The sequence below is a fragment of the Gopherus flavomarginatus genome, chromosome 19, assembly GCF_025201925.1.
Source record: "Gopherus flavomarginatus isolate rGopFla2 chromosome 19, rGopFla2.mat.asm, whole genome shotgun sequence".
Taxonomy (NCBI): domain Eukaryota; kingdom Metazoa; phylum Chordata; order Testudines; family Testudinidae; genus Gopherus; species Gopherus flavomarginatus.
In genome coordinates this window covers 21,460,722-21,485,126 of record NC_066635.1, presented here as the reverse complement: position 1 = coordinate 21,485,126, position 24,405 = coordinate 21,460,722, and the positions used below count along the sequence as shown (strand labels likewise).

The window sequence follows — 24,405 nt, the reverse complement described above, 5'->3', positions numbered from 1 at the left end:
GTGTACACATCTGCAGGGCACCACCAGCGCTGCAACTCCCTGTTTGCAGCGCTGGCCGTACTCCCGTTTTGTCTCGGGTGTAGAGGATCCAGCGCTGGTGATCCAGCGCTGGTAATCAAGTATAGACACTTACCAGCGCTTTTCTTGACCTCCGTGGAATAAGCAGGTATCCCAGCATACCTGAGGAAGCCTCTGGTAATCAAGCTGGTCTCCTTCCCCGGCTTGCTCTCGCGTTCCCCGAACCCCGAGCAAGCAGGTCTCCTTCCCTGCGGTTTGCAGGGTGGTTCCGGGAACGCGAGAGCAAACCGGGGAAGGAGACCAGCTTCGCCGCGGTTTGCTCTCGCGTTCCGCGAACCACCCTGCAAACCGCAGGGAAGGAGACCTGCTTGCTCGGCGGTTCGGGGAACGCGAGAGCAAACCGGGGAAGGAGACCAGCTTCGCCGCGGTTTGCTCTCGCGTTCCCCGAACAAGCAGGTCTCCTTCCCTGCGGTTTGCAGGGTGGTTCGCGGAACGCGAGAGCAAACCGCGGCGAAGCTGGTCTCCTTTCCCGGTTTGCTCTCGCGTTCCCCGAAACCCCTTGAAGCCGCCCAACAGCGCTGCAGTGTGGCCACATCTAACACCACTTGCAGCGCTGGTTGCTGTAAGTGTGGCCACTCTGCAGCGCTGGCCCTATACAGCTGTACTAATACAGCTGTAACAACCAGCGCTGCAAAATTTTAGATGTAGACATGGCCTTAGTAAAGCATTTCTTAACCAGCAGTTACTGTAGTTCATCAAACCCTCACACTCACTGAAGGGAGAGAAGAATCCCAGCACGGTGTCACATACATGGACCCGGTTGCAACCATGTGCCACTTCTGTAGTGACAGAAGCCAGCTAAGCAACGGAAGCCAAGAGCAGTTTAAGACATATTGCTAACAAGTGTGCATGGCGCAGTGATGTGGATGCAGCGGCTTAAGGGGAGAGATGTTTGTTTCAGGATGAGCCAGGTTGTTGGAATGGGACTCAGTCAGAACAAACTGGAAACCGTTGTATTCATTTCAATACCAGTTAGCGATGATAGAGCAGGTTTTGCTGAGTGTGTCACTCTGGCTTGAAAATCCAGAAGAAAAGTGGATTGCTAGTAATGTGTCCACTGGAGTGCATAGCACCAAATGCATAGTTACGAGATCCAGATGTATCGTCAGGAAAACGTATTTTTCTTGGATTGTGCTAGGGTGACTAGAAACTAGTAACATCAGGATAATCTGGAAGCCACCCCTGAAATCAATTAAACAACCTGAATGTTTATGCATGAAAATGTACTGTATCAAAATGCTGGATTCCAAAAGTGTGAGAAGATTTCTTTAGGCAGCATGCCTGGTGAATGCTAGAGAATGCCACACAAAGTGTGTGTGTCAGTTTGCTCCAGCCATTGCTGGGTGATCCTATAAACACTTTTCAACAAAGCAACACTTACCTTCAGTTTGCTTTGTGTTGCATTATAGGAGAGTCACAGAACAAGTTCTGAAATGTAAAAAGTGCTCTAGTATAACATCGGAGGCGCACGGCACATTCAGGGAAAACTCTGTATTTTAACCAAGCAGTGGAACATAAAAAGGACATGAACAAATACTCCTCAGGATCAGGAAACAGTGAAACCCTGGCAATGTTTGAGTGTCTCTGTCAGAGCATCAGTACCCATTCTCTGCAAGTGTTGTACAATCTGTCCATCAGCTGCGCTGGGGACTTGCCCTACTGGCTCCGTCATACTGCTGTAGAAGGGATCAACAAACATCCCCTATTCAGCAGCATTGTATAACAAATGCATGAGTGCTGTGCCCTCACTCAACTTGTTAGAACAGGAGCAATCAGGGGTCCTAAACAGGCCACTCTGACGTCACCATAATGCCAAGAGAAGTGGTCCTTGATGTGCTAGCAGAATGAATGAGCATCCTGTTTCACCCCAGCATCACCTCTTCCTAGTGCACCCGACCATGGCCTTGTGCCGAAGTCCACTAATCCCAGTCTTCACACTGCTGCAACTAGCCATTACCGGTCAGGAGCCGGACTACAACCCCCACTAGCAGGACTGCAATGGCCACAGCCAGAGCTAGCCCACGACGGTACACCAGCTCCTTCCCCGACAAGACTTTCTCTCCTGGAGAAGTGGAGGCCGGTGCAGAGTCCTCCTGCAGGATGAGCTGGCGATCTGGCTGGCTCTCACTCCTGGAGACAGGGTCAGGCAAAACCACCACATTCTGGACGTCCGTTTCAACTGTGAAGTACTCTGCGTGGCAGATAGGTTAGGTTGGAACAGGCAGGGTCTGAGCTGGAAAACAAGCTGCAAAACTTGAAAGCCAGTGGTTCCCAGCCACTCGCCCCAGGGCCGGGACAGGCACTGGTGACAGATCATCCTAACCCTCCTTTCCTTACCTGGATGAGCCTGGCCTTCGTTTGTCCGCTTTTAGAGAGCAGTGTTAGGAGCAGCCGCCGTTGGAGCGCTACTCCAGGTGAGGCCATGCAAAACTGAATGGGAAGCAGGGGGCAAGGGCTGGCTGACAACAGAGGTCTGATTCAGAGTGGTGCTGCAGTCCCAGCTGGCTTAGGTGGGAGCCACACTCAGGATCAGGCCCTCTGTATGCCAGGCTAGGTCCCATTCCTGCCAAAGGCAAGAGCCGCAGCTCTCAATCTCTGTCTTCCTGCCAGGCGAAGGGCCTTGTTAGGCATTGCCTGGGGATTTGCTTGCCTGAGACTGCCACTTTGGGTGGGACGGCCATGTGTGAGCAAAACCATGCTCACACAGAGGTATTGCGGCTAGTCTGCTTCGAGACCATGAAGCTCTGATATCAGTGGGGCCCTGCCCTGCCCTGCCCCATTCCAGGGGAAAACCCACTCCCATGCACAGGGTGCAGCCCCAACCTGCTGCACTGCTCAGGCCCCCACAGTCCACCCGCTGAATAGTAAGGGGCCACAGGGTATGTTATTTTGGCACTTAACCCCACACGTGCCTTATGCAAAACCGGGCTCTTCCTGGCTGTGCAGAGAGGCTGGCTCCATGGAATGTGGCAATAGAAGGCACACAGCCTCTCTGTACTACAGGCGTTACAGGCACGTGCAGTCGGCATTAGCTCAGGGGGCATCAGAGTACTGCAGCCCCCTCAAGTCCCAGCCCACAGCCACGAACCTGAATTGCCTGTTTCATCAGGTCCAGCACGAATGGAGGACACGGCTACCGGCTGCTCTTTGAGCCCTGCTCGGATTTGAGCCTAAGATAATTAAAAGAGTGAGGTCAGAATCTCCATGGACCCCATACAGACAACAGCGCAACCAGTTAGGGACACACGGCAGTATGAACATACTGCCAAGAACCCTACCACCATCAAGCCCGACACTAAACACTGTGTTTGCTGTGGGGAGAGAACAAGGGAACAAGCCACATGTGACAGAGGTTTAGTCATGTTGCGTAATGCACTCAGCTACTCCAGGGATGAGGCAGGAGAAGAGATGGTGCAGAACAGGACTGAAAGTTGCCAGAAGAGCAGAATGGCTTGTTGCGCTAAGAACTGCCCATCCTGTTGATGTTGCAATGGAGACAGTTAAATATTCCACGTGGTTTAGACGTTATCTAGAACTAGGAGTCTAATCGCACCTTTGCCATTGAGCTGCTGTCTTCGGAGAGTCACTTTATTTCTGACTCTGTTTCCCTGGAGGTCTGATTTGCACTAGTGCAAGATTTGACCCACGATCTTTGGAAGCAACTAGAGAGAGTGTGAGTCTTACCTCCTCTGCAGCTTTCTTCCAGTCCATGTGCAAGACAAAAGTCAAGAAGGAAAGGGCTTGGAAGAAGATGCAGACGGCCATCCCTATCCACAAGCCTGAAGCAAAGGGAAATCCCAGTCAGTTGTCTGAAGACCCTAGGTGAAATCCTGGCCCCACTGGAGTCCATGGTAGCACTTCCATAGACTTGAACGGGAATCCGCATTTTACTCCATGTGTCTAGATGGTTTCCTAATACTTCAGACCTGATCCTGAGATCAACTTGGAGTCAAGGCCCGTATTGTGGACTTCCATTGGTATGCCTGGAAGACCACCTCCTACGTTAACTGGACCCAACACTTAGTGTGTCTTTTAATGGCAAAACAGACACTGTGCCGAGTTCTCGTCCTGCTTACCTGGGTTAGCTCCATAAAGTTGAATTTGTGTTACTAAGTCAGCACACAAATACAACTCGATTTCTTTGGAGTTGAACTCCAGCTTTCTGAAGGCAATGGAGAGGAATTTGGCTCAGTGTCTGTTCCTTTCAAATTGCAAGACCCAAGACATGACGCAAGTGCTGTAGTCAGAGGGAGGCTTCCATCTCTTGGAGGCCCCTGCGGAAAGCAGATGCTTAGCTGAGCCCAGATTCAATAATATGCGCAAGTCTCCTTGCAGTCATTAGAACGGAAACACATGCGTCGCTGAATTGGGGCCCTGGGGAGGTTAAACCTGGGAGCAGAAGCATACAGCTAGTGGAACCAGCTCTCCACACATCGCGGCCAATGGCAAGACTTTTACAGACTTCAACAGCTGCAGGACAGAGCCCAACATAAGCAGTGACAGCCAATTGCACTAGTCAGGATATTCAGCCTCCCTTGTGCTCAGTGCCAGCCACACACGTACCTAGTACCCCAAGCTTGGCGGCAAACATCAGCGAGATTCCAATGGGGAAGCCAATGACGTAATATCCAATGGCATTGGCAATGGCACCGATCTTCTGTTTCCCGGTTCCTCCCAGCACGCCGCCGCACGTAGCCTATGGAAACATGCACAACTCAGAGCCACATAGTGGGAACCTGATGGACCTAGGGGGAGCTTGGTAGCTACTAATAAGACAATACTGCAGCACGAGCCCACAGAGCCGAGAGGGGTTGAAGTCCCATTTCACAAATTTCCCTCCAGAGAGGAGATTGTATATAAAGATTCCTGCCTGAGCTAGTATCAAAAGCAGTGGATCAGTGCACATAACATCAGCTGCCCTCAGATACCAAGAGGTATAGCAGCTGGTACACCTGTCCTTGTGAGTGTCCTGGATCAGCTATACTGCATGCAGCAGTGGGCACCCCAATGTTTCCATGGAATGGGGAACTGGTGGGTGCAAAAAGATCTGAAAGTACCACACCAATGGCCATACCTTGGTGCTATCTGGAGCTTGTGTGTGCTCAGCACCTCCCAAAATCAGGCCATGTGTTTAGGTGTCTAAATAGGAATCAAAGCACTAGCATAAATCATTCAAGTTAGGCAACTTTGACTCCAGATTTTTAAACCTTTAGGTGGCAGGAGCTGGGACACCCTGGTTGTAACAACAAGTGATGGCTACAAGCACCCTTGCTGTTTAAAGTGCCCCAGAATGCCATAGGCTGCTGCTTTCAGATGCATCTGGAATTTTTTCCCTTCAATTTTAGCAGACTGCAGGCAAGCGTCAAAGGACTCAAGACAATAGAAAATGCCAGCCAGTTCCAATCAAGAGTATGTAGCTTGGTGCACTAAAATACTCACTGCTGTGGCATCAAGCAAGTGGAAGGGAGCAAATATCAGCATCACCTTCGACACCAAGGTAATAATCTCTCTGTTGGGAGAAAGATGTAATGATCAATCTGGAGCATGATATAAGCAGCATGGTCTGAACACAGGGCAGGAAGCAAGGAACTCCTGGTTTCTAATCCTAGCTCGGACACCGACTTGTCGCCACTTATGGACAAAGTCACCAAGAGCCTGATCCAAAGCCCAACGACAGTCAGTGGGACTCTTTCCATTGCCTTTAGATCAGGCTAAGTTAGTGGTGCTGTAGTGTTTCACACTGGAACCCATGCTACCCAATGGCTTCCTGTGCTGGGGAGATTCTCAGGGGGGTGGGCTTGCCAGATCTAGGAGAACATACCCTATCCCCAGCTGGCTGCTTCTCAATCTGTCCCTCATACTCAGCAGCTGGAAAACAACAGTTCCAGAAAAGCCCTTTAAGTTAAATAGTCTTTGATGGAACCAGGTTACTCACTTGTCGCTGGTGAAGATATAACCCACTACGTCCTTCAAGGATCCCAGTAGGGCACCGACCACCATAGCAAACGCTCCTAGAAGACAGTCAAGCAACAAGGGATTTGATCAAGATAGGTACCATGTTCTTCTCCTCTCCTGGGCTGCTGTTTGGGACCAAGATCTCTGGGCTGTTGGTAAAATGTTTGTTCACTGTTTAATATAGTGAGGGTCTGATCTTAGTGGGGAATTCTGGGCGCTATTCCAACAAGCAACGGGAGAATTTGCTGAGTTAATTCTCCATGGATGCCTTCCCCACAGGTTCTGGCACAAGGGGTAGAGCACTAAATCAGATGCTATTGAGCTACAGAAACCTTAATGTCAGACCTTCCATAGAGGAGCTTCACTGAGCCTTCTTTACTGAGGAGTACAGTCCCAATAAGGACAGCATGTGACCCACCTTCACAAAGAAGTTAAAAAAAATAAAAAAGTGACAGTCCCCATTTCCAAGGAATTTGAAGGCTATACTTTTAACAGCGACACCTCCTTTTTCCCCCCCAAACACTCAACTCACCATCAAAACTCCATAAAAAACAAATCAGCCTGAAATTTAGTAGGGCTGTCAAGTGACTACATTTTTAATCATGATTAATTTTTTTAATCGCACTGTTAAACAATAGAATATCGTTTAAATAAATATATTTGGATGTTTTCTACATTTTTAAATATACTGATTTCAGTTACAACACAATACAAAACATACAGTGCTCACTTTCTATTTTTTATTAAAAAGTATTTGCACTGTAAAAAACCAAAATAAATATTCTTCAATTCACCTAGTACAAGTGCTGCAGTGCAATCTCTAGCATGAAAGTTAAACTTACAGGTGTAGAATTATGTAAAAAAAAAAACCTGCATTCAAAAATAAAACAATGTAAAATTTTAGAGTCTGCTAGTCTACTCAGTCCTACTTCTTGTTCAGCCAATTGCTAAGACAAACAAGTTTGTTTACACTTGCAGGAGATAATGCTGCCTGCTTCTTGTTCACAATGTCACCCGAAAGTGAGAGCTGATGTAGCTGGCATTGCAGGATATTTACATGCCAGATGCACGAAAGATTCGTATGCCCCTTCATCCTTTGGCCACCATTCCAGGGGACATGTGTCCATGCTGATGATGGGTTCTGCCCAACAACAATCCAAAGTAGTGCGGACCGACGCATGTTCATTTTCATTATCAGAATCAGATGCCGCCAGCAGAAGGCTGATTTTCCTTTTTGGTGATTCGGGTTCTGTAGTTTCCGCATTGAAGTGTTGCTCTTTTAAGACTTCTGAAAGTATGCTCCACACCCCATCCTGATCAGATTTTGGAAGGCACTTCAGATTCTTAAACTTTGGGGTGAGTGCTATCTTTAGAAATCTCACATTGGTACCTTCTTTGTGTTTTGTCAAAGCTGCAGTGAAAGTGTTCTTAAAATGAACAGCATATGCTAAGTCATCATCCGAGACTGCTAGAACATGAAATATATGGCAGAATGCGGGTGAAACAGAGCAGGGGACATACAATTTTCCCCCAAGGAGTTCAGTCACAAATTTAATACATATATTGTTTTGTTTAACGAGCATCATTAGCATAGAAGCATGTCTTCTGGAATGGTGGCCGAAGCATGAAGGGGCATATGAATGTTTAGAATATCTGGCACGTAAATACCTTGCAATGCCAGCTACAAATATACCATACAAAGCCTGTTCTCACTTTCTGGTGACACTGTAAATAAAAGGAGGGCAGCATTATTTCCTGTAAATGTAAGCTAGCTAGTTTGTCTTAGCGATTGGCTGAACAAGAAGTAGGACTGAGTGGACTTCCAGGCTCTAAAACTTTACACTATTTTGTTTGAGTGCAGTTATGTAACAAAATCTACATTTGTAAGTTACACTTTCAGGATAAAGAGATTGCACTACAGTACTTGTATGAGGTGAATTGAAAAATACTATTTTTTTATCATTTTTACAGTACAAATATTTATAATCAAAAATAAACACTTTGATTTCAATTACAACACAGAATACAATATATATGAAAATGTAGAAAAACATCCAAAATATTTAATACCTTTCAACTGGTATTCTATTGCTTAACAGTGCAATTAAATCTGCAATTAATCACGATTAATTTTTTGAGTTAATCGCTTGAGTTAATGAAATTAATTGACAGCCCTAAAATTGAGGTTGGACATTAGGAAAATCTTTCCAACTGTCAGGGAAGTTAAGCACTGGAACAAATTACCTAGAAAAGTTGTGGAATCTCCATCATTGGAGGTTTTTAAGGCAGGTTAGACAAACACCTGTCAGAGATAGTCTAGATAACTTAGTCCTACCTCTGCATATGGGGTAGACTAGATGACCTATCAAGGTCTCTTCCAGCCGTACATTTATCTGCCTTATAGCAACATCCAGTACACGTATAATATCAAGTTTAAAAGGGAGACTATAGCTTGTAAATTCTCAGGGATGGGGATTTTAAAGTGCTTAGCTCATATTGTTAATTGGAACAAATGGCTGTAATTTAGGCTTTATTAAAAAACCTGTCTGGGGTAGGGTACAAAACCTAGCATCAGCAGAAAGGTTTTTAGGGTCAGATTTTCGAAAGAGTTGAACAATGGCAAATTCCTCCCCCAACCCCCAAACTAAACAAAATCTTGCTGCAGTTTTGCATCTGCCGCCCTTTTGAAAATCTGCCCTTTAATTTTTTTTTTTTTTTTTTTTTTTTTTTTAAACAGTGAGAGGATTTTCTCCCATCCCCCTTAATTTAAGAAGTTCTCTTCTGTGCTGGAGCACTGCCCCACTGCACAAGCCCTGTGCTGCTTGGTTAGGCCCAGACAGGGGAAGCGGCTATGAAGAGAGACCAGTCTAGTTTAATCAGCTGCAAACTGATATTACACAGAGTCACCAATGGTGAAAAGGAAATTAAACCTCTGTAACAGAGTAGTTAACAGGGAAGGAATTTTTCTCCTCTTGGTGCTGTCCCCTTAAGGGCCACCAGGAAAACCTCACTCCAGCAGGCACTGGAGAGAGAACATGCCCACCTGTGCACAGTAGAGCTGTCCTACAGGACTTCTTTGCCTGCTCTGCATTGCCCGCTCCCAAGGCGTTGCCAACTCTGACCGTAGCAGCCACGCTGAAGCCCAGTGGCACCTAAGCACGAAGAAACAGATGAAACCATGTGTTTGTGGTTGGGGTCTGTTTGGCCATGATCATGACAGGATGCCAACGGCTGGCAGAATCTGCAGCAATCTAGCTCCCCTCTTGCAGGAAGGATCTGTACAAACCAGCATAACTTGCACCCTGTCACCTCTTCATATTGTCTATGACCCTCCCAAGCTATCTGTGCCCTGGGGTAAGTACCGCAGCATACTGGAAATGCAGCAAGTCGTCACTAGTTTGAAGAATTTTCCTGCTGGGTTTAGCATCCATGACTATTGAAGTAATAGCACAGACATAAGGGAAGTGTGACAGGCAGAGGCTCTGCTAGCTTCTTCAATGCACCAATCGGAGGCAGCACCCTCTTATTACAAACCTATAGTGCCTCCCATGTCAGTTTTGCCAACGCACCTCAGTCCTGAGGTGCATTAAAAAGCCCCTGCCATTCCAGACCTCTGAACCACCCACCACAAGCCCCAGGTTCGCCAATACATCTGAGCCTCAACAGGCAGCAGCCCCTGCTATGCCAGTCTTCTGCTCTCTGCCATGGCTCTGCCAACCCTCCTCCATCTTGCAGTGCCACTTGCTATTCCAGTCTTGGGACCCTTGAGTTCTCGATCTGGACACAAAACGTGTCTCGCAAGCTCGAGCTCTTACCATGTATGCTGCAGTGAACAGTTCGTAGATCACTGACTGTGCTCCCAGCTCCACCACACTGATCAGACCTAGGAAAGAGGCACAGCTTTTGTTCTGCAAACAAGAATGGAAAGAGACCCTCACTCCTGGGGGAAGACATTAATGGGCTGTGATCTGACAGCAGCCGTGGAGGATCAGCCTACCAAACCCAGGAGAGGATGACAGGCTGGAGTTACCTCTGGGAGCACCAAGAAGGTCTGCTCAGCCACCTGGGGTGGTCCCCAAAACAGCACGAACAATGGGAGACCCCTGCTAACGTGGAGAAGGGAACAGGCATTCGTAGAGGGCTCTTTCACCTGCAAGAAAGCTCCCGATCTCAAAGGTCCACCATTCGATACACTTCATGAGCATGCCGGGCACGGCCAGATGAATGAAAGACCCCCACTCCTGGAGACATTCCCTGGTCCAGCCTGTAACAAGAAGCAGGGAGGGATAAGGAAGGTGGAGTAACTGCCTCCCTCGGTTCCCCGCAGGGCACTGGAGTTGTAATCTCCACAGGCAGCAGCTCAGCATGACAGAGGAGAGCAGCCATGAGCCCCACAGCAGAACTCCATGGGCCCCAATCCAGCCATTTCTGCAGTCCTATGCACTGGTGCAATGTGCTCCGAGTGACTGAACTCGGGGCCATGCTTAGGCATGAGCCGGAGGCCACAGTCCCCCCCATGCTCTGCGCACTGTGCATGAGTCTTAGATGAAGAGGTGGAGGGGATATCCTCTGGCAGCAGCTAACACGTTTACACCTTGAATATATAATCTACAGGGCTGGCTTCCGAGGCATCAGAAACCAAGGCCACGCTCCCCTCTGTTCAAACAGCCACGGGATCAGACGAGTAACATATCACAAGACTACCAACGCTACCTCCCCAGGTCTTGACGTGTATTTTCTTCCACCACACATATAGGAAGAGGAGAACAGCCTGGGTGTATTGGGAAACAGTGTTGGACCAGGCAGAGCCCCTGCAGAGAGAGGTTGAATGGTTAAAAGGGGCATGTCTCTATTAAACTGGGCATCATTCCCTCCCCCACCCCCATGTATTTACTCTGCATGGATTCAAAGAACAGGTTAAGCCGGCACTTTATCAGTCTTGAGGCAGGGGAAGCTTTTGCACACCGCCCTGGTAATGCACTGGGAGTGATATGCAGAACCCACCTGCAGTTCCAGTCCTGGCTCTCTCAGTTGCAGCTTTCCCAATACACCTGCATGCTGAGCGGTAGCCCCTAGTTAAACCATAACTCAGCTCAACAAGACAGTCGCGTGTGCAATCCTGTCACATATCTTGGCAAGCATGCGTGTCACTGCCCTGGACTGAATGGACTCACCTGTGATGAAGTGTAGCACCATGATGGCCTGCCAGGAGCACACGACCCTCAATAATAGTGATGCCAAACAGGTGTTTCCATTGGCAATCATGGCTGATTCAATTCTCTACAGGCTGGGTGCACCCGAGGACAGAAACCAGCACTACCAAGTCAGGGAACACCCATGAGAGAACAGCAGCCCTGGGCTGGGCAGGTCCCAGGATCTTTGCTAAAACCCAGCAACCAGGAGTCTCTGGCCCCGTTCATACTCACACTACTCCCAGCTTCAGTGCATACAGGAAGAAGGCGTTCATGGCCACGTTGAGGAGATTGGCTGCAACACCCGTCAGGACCTGAGGCAAGATGATTGCCTGAAAGGGAGAGTGAGTGTCTTTGGAAAGAGTTTCCCAAGTGCCACAGCCGGACCCCCAACTCCTGGGCCAGTTTAGGAACCCAGAAGCCATTTTTAAGTGTAACAGTATCATTTGGGAGGGAATTAAGCCACCTACAGGGCCCCAGGAGGCAGCCAGGCTGATATCTCCTGACCAGAGTTTTCAGCCAGGTCCAGCTGAAGGCAAGCAGGAGACCTGAAGGGAGCAGAACCTGCCATTTGGGAGGCCAAATCAATCCTTAAGTGCACAAAGTTCCTAAGCGGACGGGGATGGGAATGGGCCTGCCATCACCCGCTCTCTCTCCACCCCTCGAAGACCCTGTATCGGACAGACTCATCTCTCCAGCCAACGAGGCCTCAACAGCTCCCTCTGGAGCTCACCAAAGCAGCTCTGACCATGGAAGAGGGACAGCGAGTGCCAGGAAACACTGCGCTCCCACCACTGTAGGGAACAAATCCTCTGCCATGTTTCCCAGGCTGTGCTTCCCGCAGGGAGGGAATGAGCTGTGATCCTCTGCTTTTGTGATGGTCAGAAAGACACGTTTCAATCTGTGTCCCACAGTCCAACTAGTTATACAACTAACACGAGCCCTACCTGGCTTTGTAAATATCTTGTCTGCAGCTGGTATAGAAACGCTGCCTGCAAGACAGAGTTAGGTTCCATTTCATTAGAGCCACCTTGAGGACATACAGGGCTTCCCACAAATTGCTTTTTACCATAACTTAGTGGGGCTCCAGGGATTAGACACCCCACTGTCAGTCCTAGGGCAGGCGTGGGTTACAATTAAGGTCACAGACAACAAGATTCCTCTCTTCTTCAATCACCCCAAATCCTTCTCCAAAGCACTGTGACATGACCAAATACACTGCAGCAGGTCCCTACACCCTGCTTTGTTTTAATGCTTCTAGTTCAGCTGCTGAACCCCTAATGTTAGCAAAGTTCAGCCATTTGTTTTCCCTTCTCCCCCTCACTGGCTGGGTATCTTGCTCTTCTGCTGTTTGGAGCAGTGCCCTTCCCTCAGTTGAGTACTGAACATCTCCTCTCACGCAGGGATAAGGTGATGGTCTCCGAACTGCAGAGAGACATCCTGGGCCTTGCCATTCTGGATGAAGGAACCCAACAGCCTCACAGAAAGTGGACAGAGCATGACTTATGAACAGCCTGTGCTCCAAAGCCCCAGAACACACCTAGTAGAACGCGGTACTTAGATGGCCAGGAAGGCACTTTGTCCAACCCAGGCCTGTTCTGACCCCTTGCCATGTGCCTGGCAGCTACTAATGCGTGTGAAATCAAGCAGATTGCAGGTGCCTCTATCGCCCATGGAGACATCAGTTCCCAATGCTCCTGGGAGATAAGTTAATATACAAAGATGCTGTCTGCAAAAACTACAGATTCCAGCATGCAACGCTCAGTCTGAGTGACAAGAGGGAAGGTTGCATGGTAGGACCTGTAGTCTTGGGGGGCTGCACCTCTGTATTAAAAGATTAAAATAAAGTGGGGCACATTGTCAAAATTCCATAAGTCACACAGGCCTCTCGTGTTCTGCAGAGCAGGGAGCACATCCCGTTACTCAGAGTAGTAAAGTGCACAATAACCTTAACTACAACTTACAGGAAGGGCTGGGATAAAGATCATCACGTAAATTTGGGTTAACCTGGAAAAACAATAAGATTTCCATCCAGTTAACAGTACAGTAAGAGAAGAACCAAACCAAGCAAGTGTGCACCCAAAATCCCCCTCTGCTTTGTACTGCATGTCTTTGCCTGGTAATCCACCAGCATTCCAGGGTTCCTTGCACACAGAGACAAGTAGGGGACATACACTATAAGGTAAGTGACTTGGAAAATTGTATGAGTCTGAACAGGTCTCTCTCTTAATCCAGTGCTGGAGAAGAATGCTGGAGTGAAAGCCCTGGAGACAGCAGTCTTCTCAATGCAGAGAGCAGGGGTAGCAGGGCATCAGCAGTGTAGGTGCTCCTATCCCAGCAAGCTGACTCAGTCATGACCTGGAAGGGACAGAGGGACACGGAGTCTCTGCTGATCTGCTAAAAAGGGAGGCAAGTCTAGTTCTTTGGCTCCCAGACTGACTAAACAGGGCTTGTGGGGCCTGTCGTCACCACACAGGGTCTCCTTAAGTCCTGGTGTGGACTCCACAATCACGGAAGGGCCTGCCAACTATGCTGGAATGGTTGTTGGGACCAACAGGGGAGTCGGAATGGGGGCAGAGCCTGAACTGCTGAGAGGCAGGGACAGGACCAGATTAGGTATCATGTAGGACCTGGAGACTTCCGGGTCCTGTCTGAAGAGCAGCAGGATCTGCTCAGTGTTGACGAAGAGAGCCCAGCAGGGGAAGCAGCAAAGCAGCAGGATGAGGGTGCCACGCTGCAGGATGGTCCCCACCCGCTTCATGTTCTTACCGCCGTACGTCTGGGGAAGAGAAGTGTTGCCAACAGGTGAGTTATCCATGGCAAGAGGTGTATGAAGAAATACAGTTAGATCAGTGGTCCCCAAACTTTTTACCTCATTCTGCCCCCCTTACCCTTGTCTGTGCTTCCCTCCAGCCCCCCCAGGACCAGGAGTGGGGCCGTGGCTCCGGGAGGGGGGATGCAGATAGATAAGGAGGCCAAGGTTTCAGCCACAGCTGGGGCACGGGGCCAGCAGCCAGGGCAACAGCTGGGGCGTGGGGCCAGCAGCCAGGCTGGGTGGCTCTCCCTCCCTGCCCCCTCATAGGGACTGGCCCGGGCCCCAGCTGCCTACCCCCCCCCGAATGTTCCTTGGTGCCCCACAGACTGAGGGCCTCTGGGTTAGATAAATGGAGCAGGGGAGGGGAGGTCATTTAACTGACCTTGCTGCAGTGCAAGACTTTATACAAAAGACTCCAGCCTTGTCACTGGGGTCAGAGATGGTATGGTGAGCAGGTCCCAGCAGGGACTGTCAACAAATTACATATGGGCCAGACCAAGATTCACCAATGCCAATAGGAGTCTCTTAACCTCAAAGGATTTGGATCAGCCCCATACGTTGCTAACCGCCTACATTTGGTGGGGGAAGCCCCCTAGGATCTGCAGCGACAGGGGGGAGGAGATGTGCTTGGAGGACCAAACGGGCTGTGAAGCAGACGAATGGAAGGGTAAGATGATGATTGTCAGTTCTCAACCCTCCTTCTCCCTGCATCCTCAGAAGGAAAACCTCTGCAGGCACAAGACACAACCAAAGGGAACAAGAAAATGAGCCGGCCATAGGGCAGTTCCCCACCTGGGACATTAGGGTGTCGCACGCCGATGCTAAGCCAGAGCCGACTGAGATGCCGGTAACATTGATAACCTGGAGATGAGAGCACAGAGACAAAGCAACCAATTAGGGAAGGAGGAAGCTCAGGCTGCCACGCAAGCTCAGAAAAAGAACAGCTGTATTTTTTCCCCCAACTGGATGGAGATGCAGTGGTGGTTTCAGTGCCTATTTTTTCAGGCTTCCAAACTTGTGTATAGATAATAGCATATCCTCTTGTTACCAAGGAGAAACACCAAATGTAGTGAAAGGGCTGTATTTAGTTGCAAATCAACACATTTAATGGTTACTAACTAATGAGAATAAGCCTTTCTTTCAAAAAATTAACTACAAAAGTACAATGCAAAACAAGATTAAAATAGATTATTTTCACAGAGGTTTCCTACTTGCAGATTGAAATATGGATTAAAACTAGTGCTTTAAATCAATGATCTGAATCCATCCATCCTGCAGCTAAAATGTTTAATTAGAGGGGAAACAGAATAATACGTACGGATACAGCAAGTGTCACAGCATCTAGCTCCGCTTTTCCCAGATGGCCACAGAATATAGAGCTCACCACACTGATCAGGAAGATCAACAACTGGGCTAGGAACTGGAGTGGAAAGGAAGGAAGGAAGCCAGTCAGACATGGGGTTAGGTTGGAACAGTGGGGAGGGTATTTCATAAATCAATGCATGCAAATGAAATACTTCAGAATTAATCCCAGAATAAAGTCAGTTTGATTTTGTCCATTAGTGTTACAGTAATACTTAAACCCAGTTTGATGTGTTTGCATGTGTGTTTATATATTACAGTAATACTTAGTATAGTAGGAATAGAGCCTGAGACACGAGCCCTTGTCAGAGGCCTGGTATGAAGTCTAAGGCCTGAACTAAAGTATAGTCAAGCTTTAGGCCTCATACCAGACCCCTGACACACGAGCTTATGCCTCAGGCTCTTCCTACTACACAGCTCCACTGCCCTAGGCTCTGCACATACGCTGAAAGAGAGAGTTCCTGACCTAAAGAGCTTACAGTCTGGCAAGACAAAGCGACAATCGGAAAACCCGTCAGGTGCTGTGAGGTTTTTAAAGCTTGCTGTTGCCTGCCCTCCCCCCAAAGGGCAGTGTGGCTGTTCTAGTCCAGTTGTTCTCAAGCAGGGGTACATGTACCCCGGGGGGTACGCGGAGGTCTTCCAGGGGGTACATCAACTCATCTAGATATTTGCCTAGTTTTACAACAGACTACAAAGAAACCACTAGCAAAGTCAGTGCAAACTAAAATTTCATACCGTGACTTCTTTATATTGTTCTATGTACTGTACACTGAAATGTAAGTAAAATAATATTTCAATTGATTTATGTTATTATTGTATGGTAAAAATGAGAGAGTAAGCAATTTTTCAGCAAGTGTGCTTTGACACGTGTATATTTGTCTGATTTTGTAAGCAAGTAGTTTAAGTGAGGTGAAATTTAAGGGTACACAAGACAAATCAGATTCCTGAAAGGGGTAAAGTAGTCTGGAAAGGTTGGGAACCACTGTTCTAGGCTATCGCCTGGCAGATCTCTCTTCTCTGGGGTTTAAACTCTATAAGTTTTTGCTCCAGGAGGTAAATGTATCTACAGAGAACAGGGCAAAAAGATTGCACCAAGTGTTATAACTACTCATTGGGACTATTAACTACCACCTAACTACCATATTGTCCACCCCATGGCTGGAGGAGGCAGCAATACCCTAGTTCTTGGCCTGGAGAGCATGTGATAGGGCTGAAAGATGGAGGACTGCCACCACACCATTGGCACCCACTCTCCCCTAGCCCACTGGAAGTCCCTCTGTGGATGCCCAGTGGGGTACAGAATCCAGGCAGAGAGACAGGGCTGAGAGGAAGGGGAAGATTATGACAGGATTGTACTCCTGGGTCTTTGTTCATAAATCTGCAATTTTGAAGCCACCAATCTCCCTTTACCCCATGGGGAGCCTCTGGCAACACAGTATCTGCAAGAGCCAGGCTCCTAAAAGGCCAGAGAGACAGTACCTAGTACAGAAGCACAAGGCCTGTTTCTCTGTGAATCTCCCATAATCCACTTGTTAAGGAGGGGGGACTTCTCAGCTAGCTCCCCAAGGGTGAAACCCCACTCATGATGGAAGACTTCCAGCAGGACTTATTGAGTTCAAACTAATGGAGAACCCCAGCCATGCAGTGAATAATCTCTCTGGAGACGCATCCCTGCCCTCAGCAGCATCCGAGCCACGTGTCTGTGCAGGAGCTTGCTTGAAAATGTACATTTGTTCCTTTCGGCTAAATGTGGAGCCTGGTTTTAACATAGCCTCTGAGTTTTGCATTTAATTGTTGCAGTGTTTGTGCTAAGAGGGGGCCTAGAATAACTCTGGGAACACAAATCGGCGAGGCACATGCCACAACAAAAACAAAGGCCAGTGTTCGGAAGTTGTGAAGGCGCAGTGTTGGACTCAACTACTGTTTGACACACACACACACACACACACACTCACTCCAGCCCTTGCTCTGAAACGTCTCAGAAGACAGTGAATAAGACAATTGTGCCTCGGTGAAGATTTTCAGTTAATGTCGATTTGCCAGATAAACACAAGAGCCTGCCTCAAGTCACAAGATTTGGGTCTAGGTTTCACGCATGCCAAAGTTCAAGGGGGTTTGGATCCGTGGGATTGGTTCAGGTCCCATCTCTTTTTGCTTTCATTACAGCAGGGCCTTGAGTCCTCCGCAGAGGCTGGGAATCCTATTGTGCTAGGCATTGTCTAAACAGTGAGAAAGAGTCCCAGCCCCAAAGAGATTCCAATCTAAATAAGACCAGATGGACAAAGGAAGTGTTATCTCTATTTTACAAACAGGAAAGGAGGCACAAGAGAAAGCAAGGGCCAGACTTTCAGAAGAACTCAGCACTCATGGTGCTTGAAAATCTACCTCCGATTGTGGGTGCCAAGCTAAATGACTTGTCTAAGGTCACATAGGAACGTTTGCAGCAGAGTCTGAAATTGAATCCATGTTTCTCAAGCTCCAGTCTAGTGCCAAACTGTCAATCCTCTCAAACCAACATTCTGATCTTCCCTCTCATAACACCTCATCTTCCAACAGTGCCGACGTTGGCCCAAGAACAACATCAGGAGAGGATGGAATCCTAGTCACACATTTCTTCTAGGGCAGAAAGGACAGAGAGAGGTTAGCCTGGGTCAGTACCAAAGGGAGAGAATGACAGAACAGGGCTCCAGTTCCGAAGGCAGCCCTAGGGAGGAGAAGAGACCCAGGAACCTGAAGGCCTGTTTGGCATCAGCCAGAATGTACTCTTGTCTATCATTGGTTTTTAAGGAACTGTCCACAAGAGAGAAAATGAGGCAACTGACCCCGGGATCCCTTTGAGACAGAGCAAAGAGTAGAAGCAACCAGGGGCGGCTCCAGGCCCCAGCACGCCAAGCGCATGCTTGGGGCGGCATGCCGCAGGGGGCGTTCTGCCGGTTGCCAGGAGGCCGGCAGGCAGGCAGCCTTCGGCGGCATGTCTGTGGAGGGTCCGCTGGTCCCGTGGCTCCGGTGGACCTCCCACAGGCATGCCTGCGGAGGGTCCGCTGTGGAGCTGTGGGACCAGCGGACCCTCCACAGACATGCCCCGGAAGGCTGCCTGCCTGCCACCCTCCCGGCGACCGGCAGAGCGCCCCCCGTGGCATGCCGCTGTGCTTGGGGTGGTGAAATGTCTAGAGCCTGGAAACAACCCAAAAGGTTCTGGGTGATTGATGCCATGAGGAAAGGAGAAACATGTGACTGGCCAAGCTAAAGAAAAGGCTGCAGAAGGGATATTACTAGAGGATTTACATCCTTGCCATTACTGTTGTGATGAGGCAAGATGGATCCAGGTAGGGCAATTTCCTAGGGAGCCAACTGATGCCACTTAGTCCCTGGGGTTGGTGATGAAAACCACAAGGAACTTCCTTCCCCTCAAGGAGTGTTCCTGACCCAGGACCAGGTCTGTGCCTTGTGCATCAGTCTGCAGAAAACCAAGCCCTCAGTTCTTGGCTTGGTCCAAGAAAGTAACTTGAATGTTCTTTGCACCTGGATTCTAAGGCAATTGTATTAGGCACAAGTCTGACCTTTGGACACAGTAGTAACACAAACATTGATGTTTTTATTTCTTGGTTTGCCAAGGAGCCTTGACTATTGAACTAAATCATGGATCATTTAAGCAGTGATAAGACGGGGCAGTTCTGGCAGACAGCAAGTGACACCAGTGTAACAAAAAGAATTTAACCCACAGCCTTTCAAAGGCGAAGATACTTTTATCTTTCAACCCAGTAAAACTGGCCTTTTTAAGGCATGTCAGATTTGCACATTTTTTTACACTCACTGTTTCTTTTAGGGGGAAACTGTAAGCTTCAGGATCATCTTTCAGCAACTGATTCCCTGTGGCTGTTGCTTCCCGAATCGCATTCTCTGTCTCCATCACAGGAGGACACAGCCTGCTTTACCAGGGGATGCCAAGACAGACGTGGACAGCCAGCAAAACGGTGAGCTTTCCCTGTCCTGGTTTGGGGGTGACTTTAACCACTGCAGTCCCTCCAACTTCTTGAGGGAGGGAGAACTCAACCAGACCCCAATTTCCCTCAGTTCACCCCATCAGCTCCATTCTAGCCCCCCCGCTCCTTCCAGGAAATCCCCATCCGGATACCGTCTAACTCCTTCACCTCTTTCCTGCCCCAGCGCCCCTACTCTTTTAGGGGGAACCCCAACCGGGCACCCCCCAACCAGCGCCCCCCTGTGGCTGCTCAGAGCCGGAGATCCGTCCCCAGCCCCTGGTCGAGAGCCCCCGGGGCAGGCCGCCTCCTTACCACTGGCCCCGCGATCTTGGCCAGCTCCTGGGTCTCCTGCCAGGCGCCCACGGGCAGGAGGCTGCGGAGCCTCCGCAGGCAGCTTCCCCGCAGCGAGGCGGGCTGGGCTGGGCGCGTCGCGGCGGCGAGGACTGGAGCTCCCTCCATGGCCGGGGAAGGAACGAGGGTGGGCGGCCGGGTTTATATAACCGCAGCCGGGAGCCTCCGCCGCTTTCCCGCCCCAGACACCGGCACCTCCCTCCCCGGCTCGGTCAGAGCTAGAGGCGGGGAGGGGGGCAGCTGGAGGGGGATCCCCGGGCCGCGAACCCCACCAGCCCCGGGAGATCCCCCAGGAGGGTGCGGCCACGTGGGGGAGGCTCCGCTGCGGGGAGCCGCCTGGCCACGTGGGGGAAAGTCCCGCCCGCCCCCGCCTGCAGGCGCCCATCCTAGTTCCCCGGCTCCGGGCAGGCGCCGCGACCAGCAGGGATCTGTCACTGCACCCCAACCCTAGAGAGACCCCCAGCCCCCCGGCTGTCACTGCACCCCAATCCTAGAGAGACCCCCATCCCCCCGGCTGTCACTGTACCCCAACCCTAGAGAGACTCCCGTCCCCCCGGCTGTCACTGCACCCCAACCTCATAGAGACCCCAATCCCCTGGCTGTCACTGCACCCCAAACACAGAGAGACCCCATACCCTTTGGCTGTCACTGCACCCCAACCCCAGAGAGACCCCCATCCCCCTGAATGTCGTTGCACCCCAGCCCCAGAGAGACCCTCTCAGCCTCAGAGAATGCCCTCCATCCCCACTGACTAATGCTGAACCCCAACTCTAGGGATGCCCCCGACCCCACTTAATCTCACTGCACCCCCCCAACTCCTCATCCTCTAAATTAAAAATTATTTTAATCATTTGTATGAGGCCTGTTGCCTCGTTAAAAACTAACAGAAATTTTGTATAACTAGAGTAATGAGATCAACTTTGCAGAGCAATTATACGTGTATACAAATTGTGGGTTGTCTGTATCAAAGTGCATGAAAAGCGACTTTGCCTAGGGATATGATAGACCTCCCACTTTTTTCAGACCATTTTAAGCACTTTCAGGGCTTCCAAGGGCTTTGAATCCCATCTGCCCAGGCACATTGAGAAAAACCCTCTTCTCAGGGGTACTCAGCCCTGACCACAGCTACATGTTACTCTTGAGGGAATTCTGTGCCAAAAAATAAAAATTTTGGTGCAAAAAAATTTAAAAATTCTGCCCTCAATATTTAAAAAATATGCAAATTTTGTCAATAAATAAATGTGGCTCCAGCATGGCAGTGGGGAGCACAGGCCACTGGCTGCATTGAGGTAGGAGATCACCCTACAGCTGCCACCTCCCCCAGTATGGGGACTCAGCAGTGAGGATGCACCTGACCCTGACACTGTGCAAGGGCTGAGCCTCCCCCAGAAATACCCTGTGGCCCTGCCTCTCTGTGCCAGGCACCCCAGGTGTAGCGGGGCAGGCTCAGCCCAGCAGGATCCAAGTATGAAGGTGCTTACTGGGGGAGAGAGTGGGAATCCAGGTGTGAGATGAGCAGTTTCTGTGTGGGGCAATCTGGGTGCGGACGGCTCAGTGGGAGATCTAGATGCACAGGGGCTCATTGGGGAGTTCTGCGTGGAGGGGCAATGGGACTCTGCAGGGGATCCAGGTGATGGTGTTTGGGGTTCAGCAGGGGGTCGGTGTGGGGAGATGGGGCATGGCGGGGGGATCTGGATGTGGGGGTTCAGTGGGGGGGTCTGGATGCTGGGGGAGTGGGGCTTGATAGGGTTGGCATTCAGTGGGGTGGGGGTCTGGGCGAGGGGGGCTTGTCTGAGAGGTTCAGGTGTAGGGGATGGGGCTTGTCAGGGTGAGGATTCAATGGGCCTGCTTAACAGGGGAGCCTCAGCTTCTGCCGGACTCCCCCTTCTCCCTGTGATTCCCCAATCCCCTTTTCTTCTCCATCCCCCTCCCCTCACTCCCACCTTCCCCTCCCCCTTCCCTATTCCACCCACTGCCTCTCCCCCTCAACCCCCATTCCCTCATGTCCCCCACCCCTCTTACCCAGCCCCACTGCGGGCACTCACTGTTTCACAGAAAATAGGAAGGCTCCTGGTTTTGGGGTCTTTTTCTTAAATAGGCTCCTATTACCCCTCACTCCTGTCCCAATTTTTCACACTTGCTGTCTGGTCACCCTATGCAGAAATGAGAGGGGCAGGCAGTGGCACGTAACTCTGTGTGCCCCCACATGCCTTGCCTTTGTTTGGGGGGCAACCCGCCAAAAAAAATGCGCACATGGTGTCCCACGCACACACGTGGCTTCCCTTTGCTTCCGTGACGTTTTCTGCAGGGAAACACAGGAATTCTGTGGGGGGTGGCATTTTCTGTGGGTGCTTTAGAGCTGCGGTTGTTGGCTGGGCGCCCAACCCTGAAGGCAGTGCCCCACCAGCAACAGCCCAGAAGTAAGGGTGGCAATGCCGTACCATGCCACCCATATTTCTATACTGCTGCCTTCAGAGCTGGGTGGCCAGAGTGGCGGCTGCTGACTGAGGGCCCGGCTTGGCAGGCAGCAGCGCAGGGTGGCAGTACCATACCATGCTATCCTTCCTTCTAATCTATGCTGCTGCTGGCAGCGGCTCTGGGATCCCAGCCAGCAGCCACCGCTCTCCAGCTGCCCTGCTCTGAAGGCAGCGCTGCCAGAAGCAAGGGTAGCAGCACCATAACCTCCCCCAATAACTTTGTGACTGCCCACAACTCCTTTTCGGGTCAGGACCCCCTACAATGACAAGAAGTGAAATTTCAGATTTAAGTAGCTGAAATGATTAAATTTACAATTTTTTAAATCCTGTGGCTGTGAAATAGGCCAATCTGGAGCATGAATTGGTAGGGGCCTAGTCATAATCGTGTGATTAGTTTACCTACCATGGTGAAACCTTAGGCACATATGGCATGGGAGGGCCTGATTCTGGGGTATGCCAAGTCCCCTGACTTCAGTGGTAGTGGAGGAGACTCAGCACCTGCAAACTGTGGTTAAATTGATTATTATTTATTATTTGCATTACCTAGAAGCCCTAGTCATGGACCAGGACCCCATTGTGCAAGGCACTGTGCAAATGCAGTACAAAAAGATGGTTCTTTGTGGTGTATTCCAAAGAGTTTTCTTTTCCAATCCCCCAAACTCTTTTGTTAGGCTCCGAAAGAGGGGGAAAGAATAATGAGCCGTTGTTTAAAAATATAGAGCATAGCCCTGTTCCCACTAAATCCATGGGAGCTTGGCCAATGGCTTAAACGGAAACGAGCTTGGGCCTGTGTTTAGCACTGTTCTTTACACAGTTAGTGACAGTTTTCCCTTCCTTAAGGTAGCTGCAGATGCTTGTCACCTGTCAAGGCTGGCCTCTCATAGGTGGGGGAATGTCTTTGACACGGAGGAAAGTCAGGACAACATTTTCAAATGCCTAGATCTAAGTCAGGTTCCTAAATTAATATTTAGGGAGATGAATAATGGCTGATTCAGCTCCCACTGAAGTCAATTGCAGATACAATTGCTCATCACCTTTGAAAATCAGGCTGAAAAGGAAATTAGATGTCTAACTGTAGGTACCCGGGTGTGAAAATCTTCGCCATAGCCCATTAGGGAAGGCAGTGGACTGAAGAGATGGAAGAGACACACGTCATCCCAGTCCTTTGATAGAAGGGGAAAACCCAGCATATTTTATTGCGGGTCTTCCTAGGATCTCGCCCCTCACCCCCCAAGTTAATACAGAATCCAGGGAGTGAGTCTTTGTAAATTTCAATCTGCTCCCTGCTCAGGAAAATGACCAGCAGAGGAGTACAGTTTGACGTGCATGCAGGAATTTTAAGAAACTCAACACTCAGAGACTTGTTGGCTGGTGTCAAGGATGTGGAAGTTGCCTGTAACCATCTATTAATATTCCATCTGCTAGTTTGATTGTTATGTTGTTGGTTATCTACGTGATAACCAAGAGTTAATTTCAGCAGAAGCTGTCTTGCAGGTGCACAGAAAGGGAGACCATAAATTTCACATAACACCACTGGCAATACTAATACAGGTGTTACTCCCTTTACCTTCAACCATATTGAGTTATCCACCCCTGGGTGGGCACTGAGGAGAGGGGAATCCCAGTGGGAAAACTGGAACAAAAAATATTGGAGTAAATAAAAATGGGATGAAAAAGACTGTCCTCCAACCCCAGCAGTGCGTGCCTGGGTAAGGTTAGGCCTACCTAAGCTTTAGGTGAGACAGATGTGTAGACTGTTCACTGTGTTGAAAACCCTCTTCTTGTTATGCTTTGTGCCTACTGTTGAGATTAAACAATGCTTTGATTTTGGAAAGGCTGGTTTATGTCACTGTATTCACACACTGGTCACAGCCCTGAAAGGAATTCTTGCAGGGCAGCTGAATCCACTGATCATGGTTGGTAAACAGGGTTCCGATCTGAAGAGTGGAGGAAGAATCCCACCCCAGAGAGGTAAAAGCTTATGACCTGTCACCTGGAGGGGTTGCACTCAGAGACTGCGAGGGCTGAAAGGTGCTGCTAGCCCTGAATTGTGACAGCAGATTGCTAGGTGAGTAGTGATTTTATCGATGTTGCAACACCAGTTAGGAAAAAAAAGTTGTGGGTCACATTATCCAATAGTATAACATCATTGTCTTCAGTAGGTTTACACCTCAGACTTCAGTGAATTTGGC

The 24,405-nt window shown here is 49.6% G+C and overlaps 2 protein-coding genes across 3 annotated transcripts in view; one reads left to right on the top strand and one right to left on the bottom strand.

Moving 5' to 3' along the window:
• Nucleotides 1–1,527: 1,527 nt before the first annotated feature.
• Nucleotides 1,528–19,844, bottom strand: SLC47A1 (solute carrier family 47 member 1). Of its 2 annotated transcripts, XM_050928791.1 has the most exons (17): nt 19,698–19,844; nt 15,359–15,460; nt 14,833–14,901; nt 13,856–14,004; nt 13,190–13,232; nt 12,173–12,217; nt 11,460–11,557; nt 10,747–10,844; nt 10,184–10,297; nt 9,849–9,916; nt 9,077–9,185; nt 6,014–6,089; nt 5,518–5,587; nt 4,642–4,774; nt 3,763–3,857; nt 3,167–3,248; nt 1,528–2,269 (listed from the first exon to the last, which is right to left on the bottom strand). In XM_050928791.1, the coding sequence occupies exons 1-17, from the start codon at nt 19,842–19,844 to the stop codon at nt 2,025–2,027; spliced, it is 1,743 nt and encodes a 580-aa protein (XP_050784748.1). In that variant the 3' UTR covers nt 1,528–2,024. The 2 variants fall into 2 exon arrangements, with proteins under 2 accessions (XP_050784748.1, XP_050784750.1); XM_050928793.1 differs by lacking the exons at nt 12,173–12,217; nt 19,698–19,844 and having other exon boundaries at nt 15,359–15,373.
• The window catches only part of NXN (nucleoredoxin), a 113,340-nt gene continuing 108,184 nt past the window's right edge, over nt 19,250–24,405 (top strand). The window contains exon 1 of the mRNA XM_050928818.1: nt 19,250–19,376. Within this exon, the coding sequence (XP_050784775.1) occupies nt 19,344–19,376 (33 nt within the window). The 5' untranslated portion in view covers nt 19,250–19,343. The remainder of the gene's footprint in view (nt 19,377–24,405) is intronic.